This window comes from Larus michahellis, chromosome 17 (assembly GCF_964199755.1).
Source record: "Larus michahellis chromosome 17, bLarMic1.1, whole genome shotgun sequence".
In the NCBI taxonomy this organism is placed as follows: Eukaryota; Metazoa; Chordata; class Aves; order Charadriiformes; family Laridae; genus Larus; species Larus michahellis.
In genome coordinates this window covers 6,643,318-6,670,983 of record NC_133912.1, presented here as the reverse complement: position 1 = coordinate 6,670,983, position 27,666 = coordinate 6,643,318, and the positions used below count along the sequence as shown (strand labels likewise).

At 39.6% G+C, this 27,666-nt stretch overlaps 1 protein-coding gene across 2 annotated transcripts in view; it reads right to left on the bottom strand.

The window, feature by feature from the left end:
- The window catches only part of SIK2 (salt inducible kinase 2), a 57,096-nt gene that overhangs the window by 7,418 nt on the left and 22,012 nt on the right, over positions 1-27,666 (bottom strand). For both annotated transcript variants that reach the window (XM_074561298.1, XM_074561300.1), the window contains exons 4-11: positions 24,949-25,110; positions 12,372-12,496; positions 10,085-10,208; positions 8,884-9,104; positions 7,228-7,380; positions 4,627-4,791; positions 1,161-1,389; positions 148-429 (exon numbers count right to left, since the gene is read on the bottom strand). In XM_074561298.1, coding sequence (XP_074417399.1) covers positions 148-429; positions 1,161-1,389; positions 4,627-4,791; positions 7,228-7,380; positions 8,884-9,104; positions 10,085-10,208; positions 12,372-12,496; positions 24,949-25,110 — 1,461 coding nt within the window. The remainder of the gene's footprint in view (positions 1-147; positions 430-1,160; positions 1,390-4,626; positions 4,792-7,227; positions 7,381-8,883; positions 9,105-10,084; positions 10,209-12,371; positions 12,497-24,948; positions 25,111-27,666) is intronic.

Below are 27,666 nucleotides of genomic sequence, written 5' to 3'. Positions count from 1 at the left end.
AATCAGTTAATTCATATCTGGTTAGCACAGCAAATATGAGATAAGCTGAGTAACAACTAAGTCACAAGATGGCTTGGTGCTTCTGCGTAGGGAGTACAGTTACTGATGTGTCTAGGTATAAGGTGTCATGACAATAGTTATAATTACCTTGTGTGAGGGATGTGTCAGAAGCTCTGCGCCCCTCTCGGAAACTGACAGGAGAGCGGTTGTGGGTCTCTCGCTTTTGGGAGGTGAGCGCCTGCATGGCTGGATTGGCAGGTCTCAGACCTATGAAAGGCGTCATTCTGGGTGCTTGGTGGTTAGTTAGCACCATTTCTTTCAAGGAAGGGGTGTCTTCCAGGAATTTAATATCTCTCTGAATGGATCCCATGTCATACTCTGAATCAATACTGCCCAGAGATGAGTTTTCATCCAATGAATAGACTTTCCCTGTGACAAAAACCAAAAGCCAGAAAAGGAAAATGTAGCAGTAATTTAGCAAAGGAAGTGCCACAGGCTCAAGCTATTTCTGCCAACAGTGACTGTCTTAGAGGAAACACAACAAAAAAATCAAGTTTCATAAAGTAATTGTAATTTAACATTTGCAGTACCAGAACGGGGATTTGCTACTGATTTTTACCGCAGTGATAAGATGCTATGCAGATGATGTTCACTGGTTTGTTTGGAGAGCGGCCAGTGTTTGTTTTTTTTCTATAGATAATCCTGACAAGCCTGAGCTGAGAGACTTGGTCATCTTGACAGCTTTGGACTATCTGAGAATCCAGAGGTTTTTGTTTTCCCCACTGTCCTCCTCTGTCAGTACATCTTTAGGGGATGAATGATTTGGGGACGTTACGTGAAAAAGTGCAAGCCAACTCACCAGACTTTACCTGTTGCTAGTGGGGATGTACTTGACTGTAGCCAGCTGTATATTTGCTGCTTTGGTTTTACACTGTCTGTACAGCAGGTTTTGGGGTGTCTTCTTGTGGTTTTGTTGTGTTTTTTTTTGGTTGGATGGTTTTTTTCCCTTTAGCCTTTATAGCAAATGCTAAGTAACAAAACCAAGAAACTCTGTCTTGTGCTTGTCACTCTTAAAACCTAGTGTTTTTCATCCTGGGCTTAGTAGATTGAGTGCTGAGAGCAGGAAATGAGCTTTGAGATATCTATGCTAACTTCTATACCTGTGCCTGGCATCATCACCAGCTGGTTGGTAACTTCTGCCAGAGTGTGACGTCGCTTTCCACAGCGAGCTGCCTGGAGGGCTGCAAATGCCTGTGCAGGGTCATCTTCTGACTCGCCTTCTGTCTCTATTCCTTCATCAATAGAAGTTTCCATCATGCTGGTAGGCAGTGATTGGCATCCTTTCCTAATCACCATGGGAGGTACAGGATCTAGCAGGCAGCCATTTACCTAAATGGCACAAGGAGAAGATGGACAGCTTTCAATTATGTGCACAGAGCATCACCTCAAAGTGCAAGAAATGTCTGCCTATCATGTAGACTGAAAGCAGCTTGGATATTTAAATTGCATGAACCTCCCTATAATCTACTGAGTTAAGTAAGACTTGTTAAGAATTGTACATGACAAACAAATCCCTCCTGGTAAGATCACCACTGACATTCTCTTAGTACTCAAGTCCCTAAATCTAAATACTCTTATTTCCACAGTACTATGTTCTCCAGGGCTGCTTTTTTTTTTTTTATAGTTATTAAAAACCTTTGCCAGCTTAGTCACAAATACAAAATATTTATGGAACACACAATATTATTGTTTCCCCTTGCTATACCTACCACGCTTATTTATCATGCTCAGATAAGCACTATAAAAAAACAGTCTTGTATTTAATTCTGCAGCGTTCTTGCAGAGCTGTGTTCAAGAATAATACAATAAATGCACCCTTTCCAGGAAAAGTCCATTTGATTCATGGTGCTCCTCTGCAAACAAAGGTTGTCTAGAGATCCCCCTCCTTGGATTCACTCAACTTGGTAAGGCTCAGAGCTAGACCTCAGAGCTCATCTAGCTTTGAAGGTAGACGTGCTTTTAGCAGGAAGTTGGACTAGAGGGCCTTTAGAGGTACTTTTCCAACCTAAAATACTCCTGGTATTTTAATTTTGTTTTAATTCTCTGAATCAGTTTGTCCTGAATTCTTCTGTACCGTAGCTAATTCTTTGCCATATGCAACCACTTGGGTTTTGAGGACCACGGCTTGCATGTACCAAGTTTTGGGGTGGGTATTCTGTTCTGTAATACCTTAGAAGCTCTAATTAGTGTCCTGTTGCACAAGTTGCTCCTACCGTTTTGGTAGGGTCAGGTTGGGTAAAATATGAATGAAACAACACACTCATTTAGCATAAAACCTGTCACTACTACACATGACTTTATGTAAAACTGTTGATGAACCGTTCCTGAATTTTCTTCAAAGTTCTTCAATATTTTGAGAACAAGTGCATCCGGAAAAGAAGCTTCACCAATTAACGGTAGCTTTTAACAAATGGTCTTGCAAGCAGACTATATGGTAGTACACTAGGAAAATATTTAATGCTGTATTGAGAAATAGCTATAAATATTTTGAGCATCAGTGTAATGATAATGCTTGCACAGTAAAATTTTGGATCTGTGGCCTCACTTTTAATTTAATGGATTACGTCTTTAATTTCTGGCACACATTACTTTCCATTTGTGACTTTCCCATTCAAATGCTTTCTACTGCTGGAAAGGAAAGAGAGAACCAGTACCATGTGGGCAGTTGGCCCTCTGCAGTTTACCATGGCACATGGATCAGAGCTTGGAAGTCTTTCGCGGACATGTTCTATAATACTTGAGACACTGAATATTCCCAAGTCAATTGTGATCGGCCACCTCACTGTAGTAACCATTTGTTGATCTACTCTGGTCAAACTGCATCTATAAAAGCAAAGGGGGATGCAAAGTAAGTTTGAAATGTTAATTTCCAAATATCTTTGAACTGCTTTTTGCTTTCCAGCTGTAAGAGACCACACAAGGAGTTACTTAAAACAGCAATGAGAACCAGGGCCACACTCTTAAGTGTTGGTAACTAACCAGTAAGTGAGCAATAAAAGCTTCAAAATTGCAAGCATGAAATCAAACCCCCAAGCTGGCACCAGGAGAAATACGATATGCTGAAATTAAGGTTATAATACCATGTGATATGTGAAAGAACAACAAAAGTTTCATGAGAATAATAACAATATACCTCATCAATGTAATTTTTTTAAGCTAATTCCCCTTCCTCACAAAAGCTCTAACTGCTAACTCCCATATACTTCACTTATTCTTTGCTACCCTGCAGAGTATTGTCACAGACCTCAAAGTTGCATGGCAAAATAGACCAGACTGTAGTTCCCTTCAGAGAGTTAAGCTGTAACCATGCATTTGTAAGGCTGTGGAGCTGTCACATCTTATTAGTTAAGTTCAGTTAAGTCTGTTAACTGTGGAGGTGTGGAAAGCTTACAAGGTCTTCCAGTCTGATTACTGGAAACAAAACCCATTAGATGGAGCCGCAATTTTACATCGATTCCAGTGAAGATTTTACAGGCATTCCTAGTTACAGAAATGGCCTACAACTGCTACAACCTATTTGAGATGCTGCAGTTCTAATAGCTTTTGACAGTCAGAAGGTCCTGCTGGCTATTTACCATTCAACAAAAAAATTAACAAAAATGCAACCCTTTTGGATGGCTTATGAAATTGGCAGCGATATGGAATTTTAAGTGGGTAATATTTTAATTGCCTTAGCTAGCTATGGAAACTTATGGTTAAGGTTCCATTATACCTTCCTGTTCTCATTCGTCTGAATTTTTTGGGTAAGTAGCTGAGTAGGTTACTCTAGATGCTCAGCAGTGAACCCTTTGTATTAGAAACAATATATGACGAATCTTCAGGCCTTGTAAAAATATGTTTGAGAAGAAGAAAAAAAACCCACTTCTGTAGGCTGATTTTTCTTTTACAAATGATAGTGTGGTAGGATTGAATGTAAGCAAAGAACGCTAGAGGCACACTAGTGATCAAAAAAGAGGCACAGCTATTGAAAGTTACATGCAAGAGAGAAGCAGAAAAAGCCTCTGAAACATCTAGAACACTGACACCCAGAGAATACTTAAGTTTAGAGAAACAGGCACAACATGTTCTATCCAGCTAGTACAAGAAATGTACAAATCAAGTGTTTAAATACTAAAGGTCTTTGTATTTGACTTGCTGTCTATCCTGAGAGGTTACCCAGGAATGAGAACTTCCTGGAGAGACCAGAGTTTTGGGGACAGCATATGCTTAAGAGCATGTGCCTGGGAGCAGGTTGAGAACAGAGGATCTTTGAGGAAAAGGCTGCTGAAAGCAGAGAGAAGCAGCAGGATTCTCCAGCTCAGCAAGTGTGAAGACACAGGAGGCATACTAAGGTCAATGAGGTGACATTGGTCTGGATTAGCAAATGCTCTGGCCCAGACTCTACAGTGCTTTGTGCTAGGATGATGAACTCTACCGTGTCAGAAGGAACTGATCTTCAATTAATTATTGAAGAGCTACAGCTACTACCACTAGCTGTGCTTTTACTAGGCAGTAATTTAAAAGGCGACAATCTTTTTTTAGCCTTAATGATTTTTGACGAAACATTAGGGTGATTTTAAGCTGTACCTTTGGCGTCTCAACTCTTTCTTCCTCCATAAATGCTGTCTCTCCCTGGCAGCTGGACGGAGGGAATGAAAAGGCTTCTGCTCCCGAAACTGAGGGAAGACCTGCAGACTGCAACAACCTTGCATTTTGTGAATGCAAGTTAACTGATGGTACCACAGCTTGTGCCTAAAAAAGATTTTAATAACTCCAAAACCAGAACAATTTTAGGTAGAAAACAACATTCAAAGTCACAAATTAAAAAGATACAATAGCTATCCCATTTCCACAGCAGGAGAAGCATAAGATTGATTTCCTCATTCTTAATGAATTACACAGTCTTTAGACTTTAAAAAAGCACCACCCCCCAAAACACACAAACCAACCCCCAACCCCGCTAAGCTAGCTACTTATTGAAGCTGAGCACTTACTAGTAAAGACACTGTTTGGGACCCTTTGGTGCCCTCCAACTTCTGAGATGCTAGAATTACTTTTTATATTCAGTACACAACCCTTAATATTACTATGAGGCACAGGGCTATCTTCAATGACTTTTCTAACATGCACTCATTCCTGTAGGAAAAAGTACGAGAGAGAATAGAGCGGGCTGGATCTGAAATAACGTATTTTAACAGAGGGCGCATGGCTGCAGGGAGGGGAGTGCCTCGGGAAAGGCAAGCATAGCACAATTAGGAAACGAGTGGTTTTCACTGTGTCTTAACCTTAATTTCCTGAGGTGCAGTATCCACACAACTTGCCTGTCAAAAAGGAAACACGCAGCCTTATCCAGCAGCCTGTGGTGCCACCATGTGTGAAAACAAATTATCTTGTTACTCAGGATAACTGCAAGATTGCTTGCGGTCCTGAGGAAAAAGTGGTAACCTGTCTAGAAAGTACAGGAATTTAGGACAATAAGGAACTACCTTCTAGGAGGTTTTTTCTTCCTCTTTGTTCATCTGTCTCCACCTGCTTTTACTACATCTTATAATTAATTACCTGCTTTCAAATACTGCGTCTTGCTAACCTTTGAGCTACTATCTAAGAAAATAGCTGGTTTTAATCTTTGTCAGCCATATTGTTCCTGGGCCTCTGTTTTTATATCTGAAGCGATTTGGCTTTCATTTCAACAGAATCCAAAACCAAGTAGCATCTTGCTGCCTCAAGCAAAAATGGAGCAGCATGGTTGTGATTTCTCCTGGAAGTGAAGTCTGGGCACTTGTTCTATACAACAGCAATACAGTACCTAGGAGGCTGTGAACTTGTGAGAATATTTACTTGAGACCACGATAAATCTGAGTCATCTTAGACCAAGTCTTTCATGTTTCCTGTTACGCATTAATAGAAATCAAAAGCTGTACAATGTCTGTGTATCTTAATGAAACAAAAGAACATGTAAAATACCTGAGAATTATTGGAATAAGACATGATAAACTGTACATGACCTTTCTGAAGAAAATTACTAGGGAAGAAGCAGACTGAATAGCCTTAGAGCCTGTAGCTGAATCAGTCAGTATAATTAGAGAGGATACTAAGTGGAAAGCCTTCCGGGAAGGGCTGGCACCAGATGTAAGGAGCACCCAGAATTGCTCTTGATAAAATAAATGTGACATCCTTAAGACTTAAATCAATTAGTCAGTCGTCACTTTGGCTCTATACACATAGAGGTTTTGCAGCCATGCTGCGAAGTCTCCCATGAAATTGGACTCTTGCTGGGTCACAGGAGGAACAAGTGGAGCAAATCTTAAAAGAAATTACATTATTTAGTCTTGACAATGATATTTTTATCAGGTGCTTAAGATACCACAATGACTTGGGCATCTTAACCAGACAGGTTGGTCCTAATATTTTCTTTTGGGTGCCTCTTTACTATTCTTTGCCATGCTTCATTTTATGGGAGACAGAAAGCATATCTAGAGAACAGCAGGGGAGAAAGCAATTTTATTTTCAACAGGTCCCTTTAGAGCGACAATGTTTAAAACACTAAGTAGCGCCTGCATGCTTTTAGCCTCCATGCTAGCACAGCTCTCCATAAATTCAACAGCTCGTTTGTCAGTCACATTAAAGATACTCCAAGTGTTGCACAGTCTCCAGAAACGGTATTTCTCTAACATTTTAACCCATGACTTCCCAGCAGAAGCTTGAAATTCTCAAAAATGGAAGTGTTCTAATTAGAAGCACAAGCACAGTACTTTAACTAGGAAATAAACTGGGAGTTAAGGTTAAACCCATGCACAGATACCCACTAAAGCCAAAACCTTTGCATTTGCATTTTGGACTTTAGAATGCAGTCAACTTCCCATTCACATTTAAAACTTATCCAGTCTCCACCAAACTCCTCTTTTTTTTTTTTTTTTTAAACCCCCACCCCACCCCGCCACTAGGGGGTGGGGAGGAGGCAGTAGGAACAGTTGTAGGAGGCATGCCAGACAACTGATTTGTCATCATGCAGTTCTGACAGGAGGGAAATTCAAAAAAGTCCTTCCAAAATGATGCTGCAAGTCTACATAATATAGAAATCAGAAAACAGCACTGGATTCTAAGTGAATCTATGTAGAAACACCATTTTGAAAGAGAAGTATGTCTTGAACAGCCTTAAGCCCAGCTCTGCTAGGAATGAGATCTTACCTTGGCTACTGTCTGCTCAGCGATGGTGCTTGGCCGACGCTGACGAGCATCAACTCTGTGTTCTACGGGAAAGCTACTCCGATGTGACTTGAGTCTTTCCACCAACAAATAATAGATAGCAGCAAAGTGGTTATAACTCTTGTTCTGCAGAGACTGAAAAAGAGAGGCACAAAAGTGTGGGTACAGCCAAATATGCATTATCTTCTATGTTCAACGAGACCAGGAAAGAGAAAGAATTGCCATCTAGGGGGGAGAAAAAAAAACAAACAGAAAAGCAGAAAAGATGATGATGTTCAAGAGTCAATGGGGTTGGCAAATGTTCTGAATTGAGAAAGTGTCACACCAGAGTGCCAGGCAAAGAAAACCATCAACCTTAGTTTAGTGGCAAGCTCACAGGAGCTTGCCATGTTCTGGGCTGCAACAGTACTTGTAGCTAACTAACACTGAGGTGCTACTCTGAACCCTCAAAGATTTGAACCTGGCAAAGGGACTGAGCTCCAGGGCCCCCTGAATACATGGCCATTCCAAGTCACTAGAAGCAATGGGGAACTGAGCCTCTGCAAAACAGAGAAACTAGCCTCTTCTTGCAGAAAAGTACTCAAACTGCCAACCTCCGCAATGGTTTAAAGTATCAACTCCATAGGGAGTCTTAGCATTTACGTTTGGTAAGAAGCAAGATTTGGGACTGGACGGACATTCAACTGCTTACTGCTTTTATGCTCCTTTTTGAATTTCATTTTCCACCCTCCTAGAAGTTCAAAATGAATTTACTTTCAATTCTGATTTTCCCTCCTCTCTCTCCATTTGAGAAGTAATGACTCACCCAACCCCTTCCCAGGAAATCTAACAGCATGGAACCTAATACGGCTCCTTTATTTTACTTCCAAACCTAAGAATCAACTTAGCTAACAAACAGATTTCCAGAAATGACCAATCGTAAGCAGCAGCAAGTATCACCATTTTAACAGGCAGCCCTAATGGGCTACCATTTTTTACGCAGCGCACACTATATTTCTATACACCCTCTAGCTTAAAGCAATCGCCACAGAATTTTTTTAAATGTGTGCTTGTTTAAATTAAATAGTTAATACACTGAAAGGACAGTACCTAGTCCTGGGACATGTGACCAGAACACATTATTCTTTTCCATGGGTTCCAATTTGCGTTTCTGACCCAGAGGAGCATCCTTTCTCTCAGAGTGCTGCCTTTTCATTGACATGTTTTCCTCTATGGGCAATGGATGCCTTGGACTGGAATAGACAAGTGTGTCCGGTCAGCATAAAGCACACAGGTGAAGTTGGCTGTGGGCATACTGCACAATGTTCTCCCTGCAGTTTGCATAACACAGACACCTTCTCTCCACTAGGAATGATCTTTAGGTAACTTTCTAGAGGGATGTCTTTCCTCTTCCTGAGCAATCTGCTGGCACAGACTGAAACATGAGTAGGACAAGGAGGCAGCAGCACAGCATGTTTAATATGGTTACCCTTGCTAGGGCCTGACTAGGTAAAATACACCACCAGTTTTGTTTTTGTTTTCTCTCTTCACTGTTGAAATAAAGAATGTTGCAAGCAACTGAGGTAATAAATTCTAGTCATCAAAACAAAACAGGAGACCCTCCCTCCAGGGACGAATATCTGTTTGAACCTGTTTTACCTCAATAGTTTTCTGTTGGTCTATTCCAAGACTGTGCATTAGCCGTAAGACCTGCTCGTTATACTCTCCAATGGAAGGCTCATTCTCCTCTCCTGGTGGATAAAGAATAGGTCTCTGTGCAGGAACTTCTATAAGCATCCACTTGTGCTCCTTAATCTGAGCAATAGTTAACCGTTTGGATGGGTCTAGGACCAACATTCTTCTAATCAGATGTTCACACTCTGTTGGGGGAAAGAAAAAAAATTACCAACCTGTTGAGTGGTACTCGCATGTATTCACCTGAGCCCTACCAATACAGAGCACGACAATAGGAAACCGCCTTACTTCTACCTAACTTCTGCGTTAAATACATTTCCTGAAGGCTAAAACAACCTCTCAAAGTAAGATTGTAAGTCACATTAAGAAGGACAAAAGCCCAACTTCTTTAAACGCATGGTAAGGCTCAACAGTGCCTTTTCTTCTACACAGCTCCCACATTAGGGTAATAGTAATATTTAATACCTCTTTTGAAGCTGCTTGCGCCCTTCTAAGTACAGTGCTAACATTAACTGTTAAAGCTTCAAACAACCTCTGTGAATCGCTTGTTCTTGTCTGAAGAGGCATGAGGAACAATGAAACCCAACAGATGGGCAATTAATTGAGGCAGAGAGATCTCACGTCACATGCGGGAGTGCCAGATACGGGACAATGAGAACCTGGCATATGAACTGGTTGTGCACTTTTTTGCCTTTGGTTAGCAGACACTGTCAAAAACCAGGAAACACCCAATCCACAACTTAGGTTTGACAACGATATTGCTCTCAGCATATTTTCTTTCCACATTAAAATGTACATGGACTTGCAGGATGAAAGCTAACTGCTACACAAATGTGCCTCTCCCCCTGCATCCCCATATTTCTGTTCACAGTAGGATGAGAGATCCTTCAGCTTCCATTTCGACTCTCTCCCTGCCCATAAGTACAGCCACATTGCAATCTCCACGCATTGCATAGGGAAAAATGAGTTGGTTTGCCTAGCAGCAGCCTAACTGCAAAGGCATACAGCTCACCTAGGCTTATTTGTGTTTCTCTGCAAAATGAGTAGTCTGCCATACCATAATCTAGTGTGCAGCTGCACCACCATTTGCTCTATTGCAACAGACATTATTCTAGAATTTACTCAAGGTTTACAACACTAGGAGCATAAGAGGACACCTTGTTACCTTCTGACATAAAATAAGGGATCCTGAACCTTCCTTCAAGAACTCGTTGCCTTAGTATGGGGAGCGTTGGTCCATCAAAAGGTAATGCTCCACAGACCAAAACATAAAGAACTACACCCATGCTCTGTAAGAAAAAGAATAGTCATTTTGTTTTCCAAGCCAGAAGCAAAGTCCCTGAGGTTGGCTGGCCAAATCCTGTCAGAGAAAAAATTAAAATTATGTTCTGCAGAAACAGGAAATTTGTACAAGGAGGAGTTAGATTTCTGAAGATCCCTAAACATTAAGAACAGTCAGCTAACCCATAATGGCTAGGCTTGCAGTACCTTGTGCTGATAAGCAGGTAAGCTGAAGTGTAATGGGTTAGAGACTCTGGCTGCTAGCAGGAAGCTCCACGCAGATGACTGAATGATACCTGAAAAGTGAGCCCCAATTTCAGGTGAGAATTAGAGATACGTTTTATTAATCTCAATGTTGGTCAAACAAAAACAAACCTTAAACAGCAGCCCCTCAAAATAAGAAACTATAACCTTTTACATTTACCAATTTGTAAAAGCCTGGGTAAGAGGGACAGTGGTAACTTCCTGAACGGTCAGCTTCAGGGCAACACCAACTAGTAATTCTGCACTGCTGTATGCAGTGCTAAGCATGACAGATTATTTGATATAAGCAAAAGGAGACAATCTGGGCAAGAGCTCTCCTCCAACTGCCAGACTCATTTTTGAAAGTATGCAAGTTAATTGGCGCTGCAAGTGGAAATAGTCTTGCAGTATATGCGAAAAAAATACAGCGCCACACTAGATGAAATAACCACAGCAGACCCTCATGCCAATCAGCTGGCATAGACAGCCACAGCACTGGATTTCTCAAGGGGAAAAAGCAGGCATTCAACATTCACCTTAAAACTTTGTAAGTACACAGATTTTAATAAAATTAAATATGTATTTTTAGAAGTACTACTTCTTTCCTTAACCTGCCAAAAACTGAACTGTCGATTGTTGCATTCCTCCTGCAAGCTTAGCACTTTCAGCAGACCCATCCTGTGATTGGATGGTGCAGAAATACAGACTCTTTAACTCATCTCAGAAGATAAGTGAAGATGATGATGATGATTTTATCTTAAACACATGTGTGCTTCTCTTTGTGGGCAGGCAGATTGTTAACAATTTAGGATCTTATATATTTAAAGAACACTTACCAAAGTTCAGAGATTCACTTCTGACATTCAAACAGTGCCTGTGCTACTTGAAAGAGTAAGCATAGCTGCGGTCTGCTGTAGGTTTATTTGTCAGTTACTAAAGGTTCAAAAAGGCTGTAGCCTTTTTTTTCCTTAAATTCTAACTAGCTACATATACGTGTATGTATATAGAGAGATACATGCATGCACACAAATATAAGTAAAAGTACAGCTTTTATTTGTTAATGCAATTAGATTAATTTAAATTAGATTAGCAGCTGAAAGGTGACTTTCATTGAACTGCCCTGTTCGCATAACAGGCTCTGACCAAAATGACAGTGCCCATGTTATGCTATGTGCGATATTATCACTGCAAATCTGATGCCAGAGCAGAGACTGACAAACGAATTGTACTCTGGTTGCTTTAGAATATGAATCCATCATGGTAAGTACCAAAATACTAAAATTAAAAACCAACCAAACAAAAAAAACCCAAACAAAAGCAAATTAGGAATGAAAAACACTCTCTGACAACGCGTGAAGGGTGCACAGAATTTCTTCAGTTCATTTTAGTCCCGTTTCCATTGCATAGGAATGTGGGTTGCGCTCTCTGTCCTCTTCCGTTAAGAGTAGTACAGATGGAGACACACCAATTCAAAAACACGCAGCTGCCTGCAGTAGAAATGTTTGTGGCACAAATGTGCTTGTTTCCAGCCCAAAGTGCAAAGCAGTCATCATCCCTCTTGTGTTTCAGTGGCTCAGAATCCCTTTAACCTCATCAAGAACTTACAGCCTTACAAGTTCAATTCCCACTTAACACAGAAGATACTAAATGCATTGGAAAAAAAGCAAAGTTCATGCCTTCAACCAGGAGAGTTTTGGAGGAGCTAGTTTTCCCTCTAGCGGGATAACATACACCTACAGTGTACATTTAATAGCCACCTGGATAGGTAACTTTAATTCTATTCAATGTTAAGAGGCATTTTATGACACTCAAGAAATAAAGCTGAAGAGGAACAGCTTGTCTGCAGCTTAAGAAAAATCAAAGATGATTCCTTTGTTCCAGATTCCTAAAAGTTGACTTGAATCCAGTTGAAAAAAGAATAATGATACCCAGATATCCAGCTGGGGTCCCTCGTATTGCTGTCCTTCAAAGACTTCTGGGGCTGCATATGGTGGGCTTCCACACCATGTCGTCAGAGGTTCACCACTCTTATAGAAATTTCCAAATCCAAAATCTGTTGAGAAATTAAGGGGAAAGTCACTCCAAACTCCAGTTGTGTGACAAAGAATAATTATATGCATGGACTAGATCTGAAAGCTCACCTTCGTTCATGAAAGGCTCTATCACAAATCCTTTTATCAGTACTCCCACTGAAAATATTTACTGGGATGCCGAACGTCCTCTACTGCTATTTTCATGACAACTATGTAATTATTAAAACACTCTGCAAAATTTCACAACCTGTAGGAGTTTTGAGCAAACTTCTACCCATTTGCTAAATCGAAGTTTATAAACAGCTATCACTAAAATTCAACAAACTGACATTCATGCATAATATGAGCTTATTTACTTGCCAAGAGATATGAGATTCAGTACTGAATCTGAGATTCCCTGAATCTTGTTTAGGTGCTCTCCAGCCTTGAATACACAACAAATTTTGACAACAAAAGCATCAACTTTGGAGATGGGAGGGAGGCAGGAAGGAACTCTGCCAAAAGCAACAAGCATGGGAAAACAGAGCCTTTTGCTAGGAAGGAAACTCAGCTACTGGGATTGTCTACAGCCCTTTCAATCTACAACTGAAATTTACCGTTCCACAACTAAGCAGTTCTTTTAAATGTTTCTTTTTCTGGCTTAATATGGGACCAGACATGGGTCCCATGGGACTTCAGTATTAGTCACCATTTGTAATAATCCAATAGTAAAAAGCAAGATGACAGACAGTATTGCATAGAGACATAAAGTCAGATCAAGTCTGATGCAATTTTTTTTTAGCTTCCCCTATTGCTGCTTTCCCAGGTTGCATTTTTATTTTTTACTAGAACTGTACAGCAAGCAACATTAATACTGAAGAAGCTGGCTTTATGACTGAACTGAAACTGATTATTTTCAAAATGCAGAATTTCAGGTGGCTGCTACCACTCCCTGGTGCTCCGATCTGTAGCTGTGGCCTTCCACTCCACTCCACTCTTACCAGTGCCTTTGGAGCTCTTCAGAGCCCAGATCCTCCAGTTCCTCTTAGGTCATACTATCACGCTTGCTCCCTTTGCTTAGTTCATATATCATTTGCTTTAGCATTCTTTATTCGTCCTGCCAAGATCCTAAAAGTCCCTCCTACATCCACTGCAGATACCCATTTTGAATACACTCTTTCCATGACACTCCTCAGTATTAATACACAAGGCTCTTATTCATCAGGCTTTTAATAAAAGCCATCGGAGCAAAGTTTTTAGATAACGCCTGTTCACACCATGAATCAAAATACTTGCTCCACTTCAGTGGAGTTTTCTCATGGAATTCAATGAAACCAGCATTTTTCCCTGTTGCTCCCAGAATTACCACTCTACTGCTTAGGCCTCTATTCCACTTGCATTGCAGGCCACTCTGTATGTTCTCTGTGACAACAAATGCTGTTAATACTAAAGCAAAGAAGATCTCAAGGAGAGAGATCTGATAACAGGGACAAATATTCTTTGGTTTTAAGGCTTTCAGGCAAACTGGCTTCAATTCACTAACTGCTCAGCTATATCTCCAAAGGAAAACACAGAGTGGAGCACTGGCAAGTGACATGCAAAGACTGTCAAGCACAACAACATTGTTTATGTTTGTCCCTGGTCTACTCCCGTGTGGACAATGATTTAACTGTTCCCTGCCACTTCTTCCACACAGGAACAAACTATGCAGTAGAAGGTTACAGAAAGTGTTTCTTTTCGTAAGGTGATAATGCTAGCTTTACCCTTGTAGCTAACCAGGCTCCTGCAGAGTGATACTGCATGCTGGCGTGACTCGAGGAATCCTGTGAAAGTCAATAGTGTTGATAAACAGTAATCAGGCTGTTGATTTAGTACTATCAAGTGCCGAATACCTCAGAGGTATGTTAACACAATGCGGTGCTGATCAGCAGATAGCAAAATTGATAAACAACTGTGGTTAGCAGACACAGTACTGGCACTACTGGTACCGCTTCATTTACTTCTGTTTGTATAGGTTGTGCTACTCAAAGAGCCTGGCTCTCTCATCATACATCATGAGCTATCAAACCACAAAAGAACCTTCAGTATCAAAGCAATACAGAGATATTAAACACAAACTTACCAAGCGTAGGTTTAGCTTGGAGTTGTTCTAGAGAAGCTGTATGGAAATTGAACCGGACTACTTATACTGAGCTTAATGGTAAAGGTATTTGCTTGCTTTCCTAACAGAAGGACACAAGAGCTCCAATAGTTCTTTTAATAGAACTCTTCCTGCAACATATATAAAAAATGAACATAGGCGGAAGAAGCAGTTTTGGGAACATCAGAACTGAAGAGGCTTCTAGAGCATTTTTTATTCTGTCTTCCAAGATTTTCCAAGCGTCCCTGCCCATGGCAGAGGGGTTAGAACTAGATGATCTTTAAGGTCCCTTCTAACCCGAACCATTCTATGGTTCTATGATTTTCCTTAGTTTGTAATAAGCTACAGAATCAGAATAGTTTGGGTTGGAAGGGCCCTTTAAAGGTCATCTAGTCTAAGCCCCCTGCTGCCATAAACAGTGGCATCTTCCATTAGATCAGGTTGCTCAGAGCCCTGTCCAACCTGACCTGGAACGTCTCCAGGGATGAGGCATCCACCACCTCTCTGGGCAACCTGGACCAGTGTTTCACTACCTTCGTAAAAAATTTCTTCCTAATAGCCAGTCTAAATCTACCCTCTTGTAGTTTAAAACCATTACCTCTTGTCCTGTCACAACAGGCCCTACAAAATGTTTGTCCCCAGCTTTCTTATAAGCCCCCTTTAAGTATTGAAAAGCCAAAATAAGGTCTCCCTGGAGCCTCCCCTTCTCTAGGCTGAACAACCCCAACTCTCTCAGCCTGTCCTCATAGGAGAGGTGTTCCATCCCTCTGATCATTTTTGTGGCTCCTTCTGCAACTGTTTCCACAGGTAAGACATACCACCCACTGCTTTAACACCTATACATGAACCTGCAGGAATGTTTTTGCCTTTTGAGGTTCCTGCTCTCTGTCAAATTTGGTTATGGGCAAGCAACGGGTTCAAAATTTATCTGGGAAACATACACAAACAGCATGATCTCATAGGCCTTTGGCTGTTTTCACTAATCCTTTTAACTTTGAGGTCACTAAAGAGTTCAGCAAGAAGTCTACAAGACTTAGAAAGAGATTCCAAGTCTCTGTGTACCACTGGTTAATTCTTATTACAATGACTACCTCTTTAATAGCTTCCTTACCTCTGATTCCTTACTGCATTGCACCGCGGACTCTACATGGTGTTAAGCAGTACCACTAATATAAGCAGGTATTTTTAGTTGTCTTTAATGAAGTGCACTAATTAGGAATAATAGATAATCAAGACTATGCAACCACCCAGCTCTCAGTATGAAAATCTCTACACTGGGTGACATACACTGTTAAGGTAATAAAAACAGTCACTATTCCATTCAGCAGCAATATCACTGTGGGGCATTCATAGTAAATTATATTAAAATATATGGACTTTTTTATGTAGTCCATTGTGTTGGTGGTCCATTTGATTCAGGTAAACAACTGGTAACTGTAGATCAGCCACAGTTACACAGACGCAATCAGTGTCATTCTGTCCTCATTTTATCCTTCCTTTTTCTAAAGCTCATTTGTGGTAATCTTTAAGGAACAGCTAGATATGGCAATATAAATATCTAACCTCACTTAGACCAGTTCCCACTGGTGTTCTTCCACAAAAAAAATGCATCTTTCAAAATATTTGCAGCATGCATAAAGCCGCTCTTTGCACTTAGGAATTTCAAGGTACTGATTATGGAATTTGTCTCTCTTATCAGGGGTTTTAGGGTGTGAAAAAGCATACCAGTTTTACAGGTGAGGACACTGGAACACACAGGTTAATAGAGTAGCCCAAATTCAAGTAACAAATCAGTGACTGACCCAGGCTACGGCCAAGCATAACTGAACTGCCTGGTCATTCTCTAAACAGCAAATAGAAACCAGTCACTCTGCTGAAAACTTTTGCCTCAGCATTTCCACAGCCTGAAATTCGATGCTGTAATTCTGCTATAAACTTTCTGCCACCTTTAATGCACATCACATACTCTGGGCACATCTCAGTCCAGTGACCCAAATACATCAGGGTATAAGCGGAAGTGCTAAGTCTCATTTCCTTTTGTAAACATTGGCCTTATGTGTTTTTCCCTCAGGTGTAACTATACAGTCCAGTACTCTGCACATACTTCATCACTGTCGCAACGACTGATCAGAAATTGCCTTTTATTTTAAGTAAATTAATCCTTTTCACTTCTCATCTCACACTAACCATACCCACTGTCTGCATTCACACAAAGCAGGAATAGATACATCTCTTATATCCATGCAGTTTTACCTTTTTTTCTTCCTCCCCAAAATGCTTTTGTTATGAACAAATAGATCTCTGTTCTAGGAAAGGTGATTTGGTCATTAGATAGCCTTGTCATACTCCCTTCAAGCCTACAACTACAGGGCTTATCTGACATCAAATCTGTTAAAGGGATCCTAGTGACAAATAAGGAGCTGCAGCCCATGGCTTCAGTTTGCAAGAAACAATTCATGAGAATCTACTGAATAAAGATGATGATCAGAGCCTTCGGACTTAAGCAAACTGCTTGGTAAGGGGCCTCTGGGGCATAAACAACTTTGAAACAGTTATATTTCATCATTTTTCTTAACAGATTTGTTTTAGACTCATCTTCTAGGCAGCATAGTAGTATTTGGTGGATTGATTACTTTAAAAATCTGACTAGAAATTTGAGGACTTTTAAAAAGATAAACTTTAGTTCAAATATGAATGACTGAGTTTGCTGGAAACAGTGATTGATTAAATCGGATCTACAGTCATGCTAGGTCCTTAGAGATTTACGTATCTGTGTGCTGACTGATAATGATGAGCTGTCATTTTTGTGATGACACTCTTTTCCCTCATCTATTTTTGCATTGTCAACAATCAAACGGGAAACTTAAAAGACAAATATTTAAGCTTCATTCTACCCTTTTAACCCAATGTCCCAAAATTAATTGTACTCCGGATAATTAACATACTTTCTTACAGGAGAACGTCTTACATTGTAAATAGCTGGTACAGGTGGAACCCTCAAGTGGTTAAATCTCCAACATCAGTCCAAGGTCTCTGTATTTGTTCAAAGTCAGAAAATCAGATACCCAATCTCACAGCAATGAACTTCTGGCACTTGTCCATAATCAAAGAAGAGCCCCACTGCCTATCAGTAAGGAGGCTACAATGCCAGAAAGACTATTTGAAGGTCACCCCACAAGAGACCCATAACAGTGTCATGCTCTGCAAGCACATAGAATGCCTGACAGTTGCGTGAACTGTTATGCAATGGCATCCTGGCACATCACCATACTCTGGAGGTGCAAATGGTCAAGGTCAGCTCAGATTCCAAATCTACATAGGAAACACTGCATATAACATTCATGCTATCCTTCCTTTTACATCCTCCTTCAGCTCTGAAACAACTGCAACTTCAGCTGTCATAACGGAGGGGGAAACAACAAAATCTTCTACATAAAAGAAAAATCCCCCAATTGCTGTACGTCACCTGCCTTTTTCCTATCATAGCTACGCTTTTGTTGTGAATTCTTTTATTCTCTATGAGGAGACTTTTCTTCACACATAATTGGCTTGGCAACCTTGACAATACTTCAGGAGACAGGAAGCAATTTATTCTCTCAGAAGCATTTTGCCATCTGTGTTAGGTGTCATTAAATCTGATCTCTCCGTTCACTTATCTTGAATTTGTCAGATTTTCAACATCCTCTTAGTACTGTAGGTAAACATCAATCTTTATCTCTGAACTGCAGCTCCTATTCAGGTGCCACCCTCATAAATCTTCATATCAGATTCACACAAGTACATGCACGTAATATTTGTAAGCACAGCTCTAGAAAGCATGACCTGCTTGGAAATACACAAGATTTCAATTCCTAAGAAAGTGAAACTCTGCCTATCCAGGCTGGATTTACAGTTAGCTATTTGGTGAATGTGAGCATGTGAGAGCCACTTCAAAAAGAAACATGAACAAATCTGAACAGCAAAAGACAGAATAGAGTCTTTAAGTATGACTGATCAATATAAGAGAAGCTTCCTGTTTAGGATTAGGATTTTTGGTTTTTTACTATTATCTTTACATGCTTGATTTCATAACACATAATAATTTTATTTATCATTACCAAAAGTAGCTCAAGAGCAAGGATATCTTAGAACTAAATGGCATGATCCTTGCAAGGCTGTTACCTTTAGTCCCTCTCTGAGCAATAGAATTATAGAACTTACGCTGTTGAGACAGTGCTTGACTGGGTGGAACAGCAACACTTGGCTTGCATCTGATAGTCTTGTGACAGCATAGACGATTAAGTTTTATTAGGCAAATCCACGTATGAAAGGTTGATACACATTGATACTAGAAAGAGTAGCTAAGGATGCACTCTGTACAAGCACTAATACAACACTGGCTGCTGGGGTTTGGGCATAGGGACGCGCACACAGGGAACAGGCTGCAGAAAATGGCCAGCCTGGTATACTCTCCCTGTCACTGCTAGATGGATCTGACCCAGTACGGAATTCCTCATGAGTCTGTGTACTTGTCTAGGAGTATGTGGTATGTGTCTTATAAACCTGGAAAATGGTTCCTTCATTCTGTCTTTGATCTGCAGTTTTAAACCTTCTATTTCTTCCATTTTTCGTGGTAATGAACACCAGTATTCTTTAGTTATGAATTTTTGCTGAAAAAATAGCATGCATTAACAGTACAAACCACAATAAAAGGCACCTACTAATGCATACTGGACTTTTTCATGTAACATAGGACTTAAAAACAGTGTTGTATATTTCAGCAATCTGCTCTTATCTTTAGAAATCCAATTGTATTATATTGTTGGAGAAAATTACCTGTGCGGGGAGATCAGCATTATTTGTTAGAGTACATAAATTATTATGGTTACCTCTTTTTCTTTCCGTTTTGCTTTCTACACTTGTGCCTTCAAATGATGTTAAGCCATTTCTTAAGAACTCAAGAATTAATAGCATCCATGAAAGCCATTTCAAAGAAGTTAAAGATTTAGATAGGATACTGGATGCTTGGTCCATTGGGCTTCCTCAATTTTTAATTATTTTACTGTTGGTTTAGTTGTCCCACTTTTTGGAGTGTTGGAATGGCCAGGATTCAATTAAGCACAAAGCAATCGCTAGTCTCTTATTCTCTCTTTCCCCCTCCACCTTGTTTCTACTTTGCAATTGCTGATTTACCAGAATCATTATGGATCAAAGGTAATAGTTTTTAACCTAAGAACAATGTTAAGATTTTGCATTCCAGAGAAATGGATTTTACGAACGTTACTGGTGTTTAAGGAGAAAATGTGCCAGCCCTCAAAAAAAAATGCCAGCCACAGAATTCAAAGAGGACTGAAATTGGACTCGTTACCAGAGGACTGAGATTATAGAATGGAGTGATCTTTATCTTCTTAACATTTGCCTGAATCTGCACATTAAAAAAAATATGATCATTTGCAGCATTGTGTTCAGCTGAATAAACTCTGTGTTTGTGCAATCTGCAAATATTGGCTCTCAACATTTGCGGTATTTTATTTCTCAATCTCATTACCCCCTTTAGAATAATCTTGACTTTAGAAAGGTATAATTTTTTGAACATACATCATTTAAATGGAATCTGTTTTCCTGTTAAAAATGGAACCAGACTAAGATTTCAGACCCATTTGCAATTTGAGAAATGGAAGCTCCCTGCCAAAGCCACTGCAACTTCTGCTGTGCATCTAGCAATATGAGGTAGTCTCTAATTTGTACCTCTAAAAATCCTTTAGAAGGGATACCCGCTTCAGAGCTATAATTAATCCATTCTTCTAAAATTACCAACAGAATTCAATCTGCCTGGCTCCACAGAGCCACATGGATCTTTTGTTATAATAGTAATATGAGCAAAGGAGATTACCGTGAGAGAGGTACTGATAAAGGAAAGGTATGAGTGTGTTAGAAACAAACCTGACCCACTTCATGAACTGAATGCTGATCAGCCAGTTCTGACGTCAATGCATATTTTACTGTCCACCAGCAAGACAAACCAGCAGTACAGCCTACTTCAAAATAACAGTCTCTCCTACCTTATCTGGTTCAAACACAGTAGCTTTACCACCAAGATGGCATGATTTCTGCAGACATCTATAAGGCATCGCAATCTGGCAGTTTTGTGGGGCTGGAAATATACAGAGAGAGGCTCACTATCCCATCCTCAGTTCAAAGCTGTATTTAATTTTCACAAATGCACAGATGTTTCCCTGTACAGACAATGCGCAAGTTTTATTTGATGACAGCATAGCGCATCAGTGATCAGTAACTGAAATCCAGTCCCTATGATCCCTTCAAAAACCAGCAAAATGTAAAGGGTACGTGAACAATCCAGCTATCTACAGGCACTAACTTTGAGAAGAACAAACAAGGTTTACCTTGTTAGTGCTAAAAAAAATTCGATGTCAAACCTGATGGAGACTGCTTGGTATGGCGTTCTTCAGCCACAACCTTCTTAGTGGACATTTTATCTGACTAATGCCTTCTTTTACGTTACTTATGCTAAAATTTAAGCTTGAGGTTTTTGCTCCCAACTACCTAGCTCTTCTAGAAAATAATAGTTTATCAAAGCTCTTGCCTCAAGGTCTTTACACATCCTCTGTTTCTTGTCTAGTTACTAAGACTGAAAGATCCTTTGAGTTCTATCTATCTTCTTTCTTTTAGAGCAATATTAACACAAAACTGTTACATTTCAGTCCAGCCTCCTTGTTTAAGCATACAAGGTGCAGTCTCATGAGCTCAAGTTTTAGGAACACTGATTTTTGAATCTTAGTTTATCCTCCTGGTAGCTGAGATACAGAAGTAACTTTATGCATGTTTCTGTATTTGACTAAAAAAATGTTGTATTTTAAAGAGTAAAAGCTTCAATAAAAGTCTCAGAAGTATAAGAATGAATCAAGCAGTCCATTGGAAGTTAGGAAGAGCCTGGAATGGCCACGAGCATTTATGTGGATTTCATAGCTGCCCGGAGTGATCAGCAAGGGACAGCCCTGTGTACAGTGCTGGGGTCCAATGCAAACACTGACAGAGCAGAGCTTTCTGTCAAAATAATCCATCAATTACTGTGTTGTCTTTCAATTGCTTGATTAATTTGAATTAGAGAGTAATTCTAGCTATCAGAGTTGGGATCCTGGCTGCCCTTTGTTCTTCCACGGTTTAATAAATGAACCATGAAGAATACGAACCACTGGTAGAGACTGTTCTTGGGGATCTGCACAGCACCAGGTAACTCCAAAAGCACAGATAAACCATTCTGTGGAATTCCTCTATCTCTTTAATAGAGAAAAATAAAACAACTGACTCGTCATAAATCACTACAAACTTTCTAGCGGTCATAACTTTCCTCCAGCTACTTTATCACCAAAGCTGGACATGGGAATTGCTATCAATCTGATAAAGTCTGACAAAGATACCTGAAAAAATCATACCATAAGAATCACTGCCAGTTAACATGATCGTTTACATACAGACCGCCTACAATTAACTTTCAGTAATACACAGGTAGAGCACAAGAGCAGCTAAGAGGAGGAAAGAGACAGCAGCAGCTGATAGAATCTAGTAACTACCATTCATCAATGCTTTTATTTGAGTCCGTGGAGAACCTATGCATTGAAATTCCCTGCGACACAACAGTTCATGTCTCTAACCTTTCTTCGGTTAACGGGTCTCCCGAGATGCCTCTGAAGTAGTGTTTTTGTAAGCCTGTGTCATGCTTGCACTGCAGCGTTCAGGGAGGCAGGGAACTTGCATCCCCGCAGTGCTAAGGACATCACGAAAAGAATACCTCTGAATACGGTCCCTCTCCAGTGCAGCTGAGGCCCCTGAGGAGCACTGAATAACTATGCCAGGCTGAACGTGACAGGTTACAGTGCAGAACACTGATGTAGACGAAAAGAAATTAGAAGGGATAGAATATGGTGGTGAAAATGGGGAGAAGAGTGGCAGATCCAGAAGTCAAGGAAAGAAAGCATAGATGAACAATAGCACAAAAATTCCCTTATATTTAGTTCAGTTACTCAGGGTAAGTGGGGTCCATGTGGCTTGCAGCCCTTAGACACAGTACTTACTGAAGCCATATATTGTCCTGGTAAATACAACTGTATGTCAGTCAAATCTCCAGGTGCTATGACTGTGAGTAGCTGCCAGAAATAAATGCAAGTTTGAAATCAGAAGTGAGAAAAGAAGAAATACTCTACAAATGGTAGTGCTGATGAACTCGCTAGATTAAAGCTCAACACAGTATTAAACCCTTTCACTGTCAAATTTACAGCCTTATTACCAACAGCTGTGAGCAAACACTACAATGATCCTACTAGTTTTCAGAATTTTGAGATATTGCCACCAATTCAATGTCGATGTTATTAGTTATTATAATTGGGCCACTTCATTATCTCCATCCCAATTGTTTTGTTAGCTTTCTTCATTTATCAAATGCCATAAAAATAAGAACTTATACCAGAACTGCATCCCCCTGCTACAACAGTTGCAAAACCCTTTTACTTCATCTGATGGTAGCTTTTAATATTTCTACAGTTCAACATTAATACAAAAGCCCATAATAGAATAGAGAAAATTAAAAGATAACCATAAACAGTTTAATATCAAATGAAATGAAAAAGACTGCAAAGACTCTGCAATTAATTTATATAAAGTGTTAAATAACAATTTTTACAGCTTTTATAAGCCTGCTGTAAAATTCCCACTCTGAGATGCTAAAGAGCCATGAAATACAGAGAACATGCCAAAGAGCAGATTAATAGGCTTCCCTCTCTAGCTTCAGAGAATCCGTTTTCTACACTGTTCCTTCTCCGCCTTGCATTCAGATTTGATAACAAGCAGTAGCCTAATACTCTATGAAAGTCATGGTTCTGTAACTCATAGCTGTATTTTCCTTTTCCTCAATTTTAATTTATCTGTTACTTCACCTTTCTGTAAACTCTTAAACCATGTGAAAAAGGAGCTTTAGGTACAAAGGTGGCAGGTAAAGGAATGAAGAAATAAATGTTTTAAATATATAGACAAAACCAAAGGTCAATACAAAAGCAACACATAGATCCAGGATCTGGGAAAGCTGCTCCATTAATACATACATTGATAAGAAATCCTTCTTAGTGCATCAGTAAAATCCCTTTTCATAAGCAAAGATAACCTATGTTGTTTTGGTTTGTTTTTTTTTGATAAAGGAACCCATAGTAATTGCTAACTTTAAAGAGGATAAAATTCTTGCTCAAGAAATAGTTTTCATCTCAAAGGTCAGTGCTTATTTTAAAAGACTGTGTAGATTTCCCGTTCTGATAAAGATGATTTTAAAGGATTTAAAACATTTTTGCTGAGGGTGAAGTTAATCCCCAGAATTAATAGCCTAGTCTTCCCAATGTTCGGCATAGTATTGCAGAGAAAGGGGTGAATCCTTGTGACACAGATGGTAACCAGTTAAACAGCTGTTAACTTTTCCCTTAAAAATCTTTAAGAACACTGTCTCCATACTCCATAGACAAAAAGGAGCACATCTTTTGAAGAGCTGCTGGCACACGTAAAGCTTTTCTGCAATTTTATCCTTACAGAAAGCATCAGAGATCAAGATACATTTCCAGTTCATCCATTTCAGAAATGCCAGAGAGGAAATTCAGGGGTAAAATAATCCAGCAGTGATTTACAACTCAGAAATGTTTTATCACTTTACCCTTCTCAGCTGGATTGGCTATCTATTGGCACTTCCTTCTCAGAACTAGCAAGCTTACTCCTATACAAACCAGCTTCTTACGGCTGTTAGCCTTCCTTTCCTGCTCCCATATTACCCACGACTGAAGTTCAACAGTCCTCCAAATCAAGATGTTATCTAGCTTTCCCATTTCAAGTGTCGCTGGGCTAAAGTCAGTTCGGAAGGATTTGTGGAATTGTAACGAGTTGACAACCGACAAAATGATTTCCATTGCTAGCAACATCTGCTGTGTCTAAATTTATAATTAAAATGAAATCATGCATGCAAAAAGAAAAAAAAAATCAATAAGCTTCCATTTTGAGTTTTTCTAATGTTGAAAGAAGTTATTTGATTAACTGTTTTAACCTGAACATCTGGCAGCATTATAGACATGTTGTAACACCCACAAAAAAAGACTAGAACTCTAAAAATTATTTCCTTTTTCCTGAAAGTATAATAGAGCTAATTTAGGAATTATTTTAGCTACATCTACTGTGATATCCATAATGCAAAAATATTATGTGTATTACCTCTCCGATTTTCTGTACCTTAAGCACAGCAGGATATCTTGGGCAGCAACAACTGAATTACTGGAACAGCCTCCATAAAAATAAGGTGTTACTGAATATCATCTACATTCTGAGTACCTGCTATTTTGATGTTCATGTTGTTGTCAAGCAAAAGATTTTCAGCCTTCAGGTCACGGTGAACAATCTTTCGACCATGGCAATACTCCACTGCTGAGAGGATCTGCCAGAATTTGCGCCTGGCCTCAGACTCACTTAGACGGCCATGGCTGGCGAGGTAATCTGTTAAAATAAAGCAAGTTTAAATGGATTAGACAGCAAGCAACAACCCTGAAACAAAATGATTTCTCTCAAATAATTAGCACTAGGAAACTCAATTAGTATTTCAGCCAATCCCAGTGTCTAACCCATTATTCCCACACCCTCCCCTCCAAAAGAATGGAAAAAAAGTAAGAAAAAGCTGCTGCGTAGTGAAACTCTACTCTCTCTTCCTTCTTTTATAGTTTCCCGACTATTCTGATAAATATTTTCATATAACACAAGTCCTGTGGAATGGGGAATACTTGGAATAACTGGCTTCACCATCATGAGGTACTTTAAGCTTTAACCTCTTATCAGTTCACAGAAGCTTCACGCCACACAGAAGCTGTGTAGTGGCTAAACGTTATTTTTTCTCTGGAAATAAAACAAGTACTCATAAGGTACCCATCCTGACCTCCCTCTCATCTTCATTGCATCACAAGCAGAAAGAACATTTTGTTTGCGTATTTGATTATGCTGTAAAAACTAATGTTACCCCTGAAACAAATGATAGCTCTGATGAAACTGAAGACTTCATTTGTCCTTGGGAACAACAACAAGTGAAGCAGCAGCTGTGTGAGTCCTGAGAGAAACAGTTTCTATAGCCAATTCTTTCTCTTATGAGGCATAAAATCAAAGAATCAACTGTTAGGATGGTTTTAGAATTGTCTTCAAGATCCTACAAAGAATGCAGTTAACGGACAAGGTGCAGCAAACACATATAGTTATTGTACTCAGTGATCACAGGCAAGGACTAAGCCTATAGACACGTAGCAATCTCCAGTCACTTACTGCATCACAACTAGTACTGAAGTTACACAAAAAAACAGTGACCAAGAACTAAACTACTGGAGCTGCCTCCAGCCCCTTCTAATTATCATTAATAGAGAAAGTCCCATGAAGAGGAATCATCATTTACAGACATATTCATACACAAACATTTCTGTCTATATTCAGTTAACAGGTTAAAACAGTGGCTTCTGCAAGTTGAAAACTGAACATGATGTAATGGAGGTTTTGAGCCTACTTCCGTTTGTAAGAATCTCTGACAAAATCCTTAAGTAAAATGATTAACCAAATCTTCTAAGCTAGTTCTGTAATCTCAGTGATTCAAAAAGGATCATCTTGCCCAACACAATGCCAAAGCAGAATACTTGGCTTTGTTAGGCTGTGGTTTTTCTTTTTTGGTTGTTTTTGGTTTCGTTTTTTTTTTAATAAAACATTGTTTATGGGCTTTATAGGTGCTTGCAACATTTTCATTTAAGCTTTTCTGCTTTCTTTATGATAAGCAGAGAAGGCCTGAGCAGCTCACATTAAGCACACTCTAAAACCTGAAAACACATTTCCAGTAAAACTTCACCAACAGCGCACTTCTGCTTCATTGTTACTACAGATAAGGACAGACGAATATCTTGTTCACAAGAAGGGGTCACAGACCCGCCCAAAAGTTATGAGAATTTTTGCAAACATTCAGAAAAACATGAAAAGGAAATTACTTGTTGTTGGATCATATAAAACTGACCACTTCACTGACCTTGCATTCTTACACATCACAAGTTCTCTGCTCTAGCGAGTACACTGAGTGAGTACACTGCCATGAAGTGCTCCGGACAGTGTCATATCAAAGTGACTTCTGAATTATATTTTCACTCATATGGTTTAAATAAACAAATGCAATCATCAATACACCATCTTCTTAATATGCTCAATAAAACAGGCTTATTTCAAAGATGTTTTATAGGGAGATCATTTAGGAAAAAGTTCTATACCCCATTACTGAGGTAACTTAAGTTTGTTTTACTTATGGTGAGACTGAAAAGATTTCATGCACTGCTCCTACTACCTCCCAAGCACATTCTGCAAGCACAGAGGTGGCTGCTCCTGAACCATCTGAATCATCAGACTAGACGCCTCAGTTGCAGTATATTCAATTCAGCATCCCTCAAAAAACATTTGTAAGCAAAGCACATTAGGTCTGATCTCTGGAACCTGCAGATCTAAAAACTCTCCTTAGAGCCTCTAACCTGAGTCTTAATGCACTTTCAGCTGCTTTAACTTGGCAAAGCACAAGAACAAACAAAAGCCTGTCAGTAATGGGAGATCATAATATTTGCAAGCTAAATATCATTCAGTCACAAAGTGACTGACAAATCATATGATATCAAGGTGAAGTCAGATATCAAAGGCACAAAGCTAAACTACACTGAATGCAAGCCAGCCCTTTAAGCTGTTAATCCATCATTTGTTAACAATGCAGCAAACAAGTTAATGAATCCAAGCTGTCATTTGCTTTTATGGCTCTAGCACCTCTGGATTTACTTAAAGATTACAAAACACCTTGGCCTTAAGTATTCCATCAAGTCTAGCAGTCTGCATGGAATAGGTCATTTATTCTGAAATAGACCGCTTTCCCTCCGGGAGAAGTAGAGCATACCAGTCTATCCAAATAGGTGAATGTACATGCAAGGATACTGTTTGTGCATTAACTAGCTTGCAAATAGGAAAGGTGAGATACAGGCAGTGTGCCAGCCCCTGGAT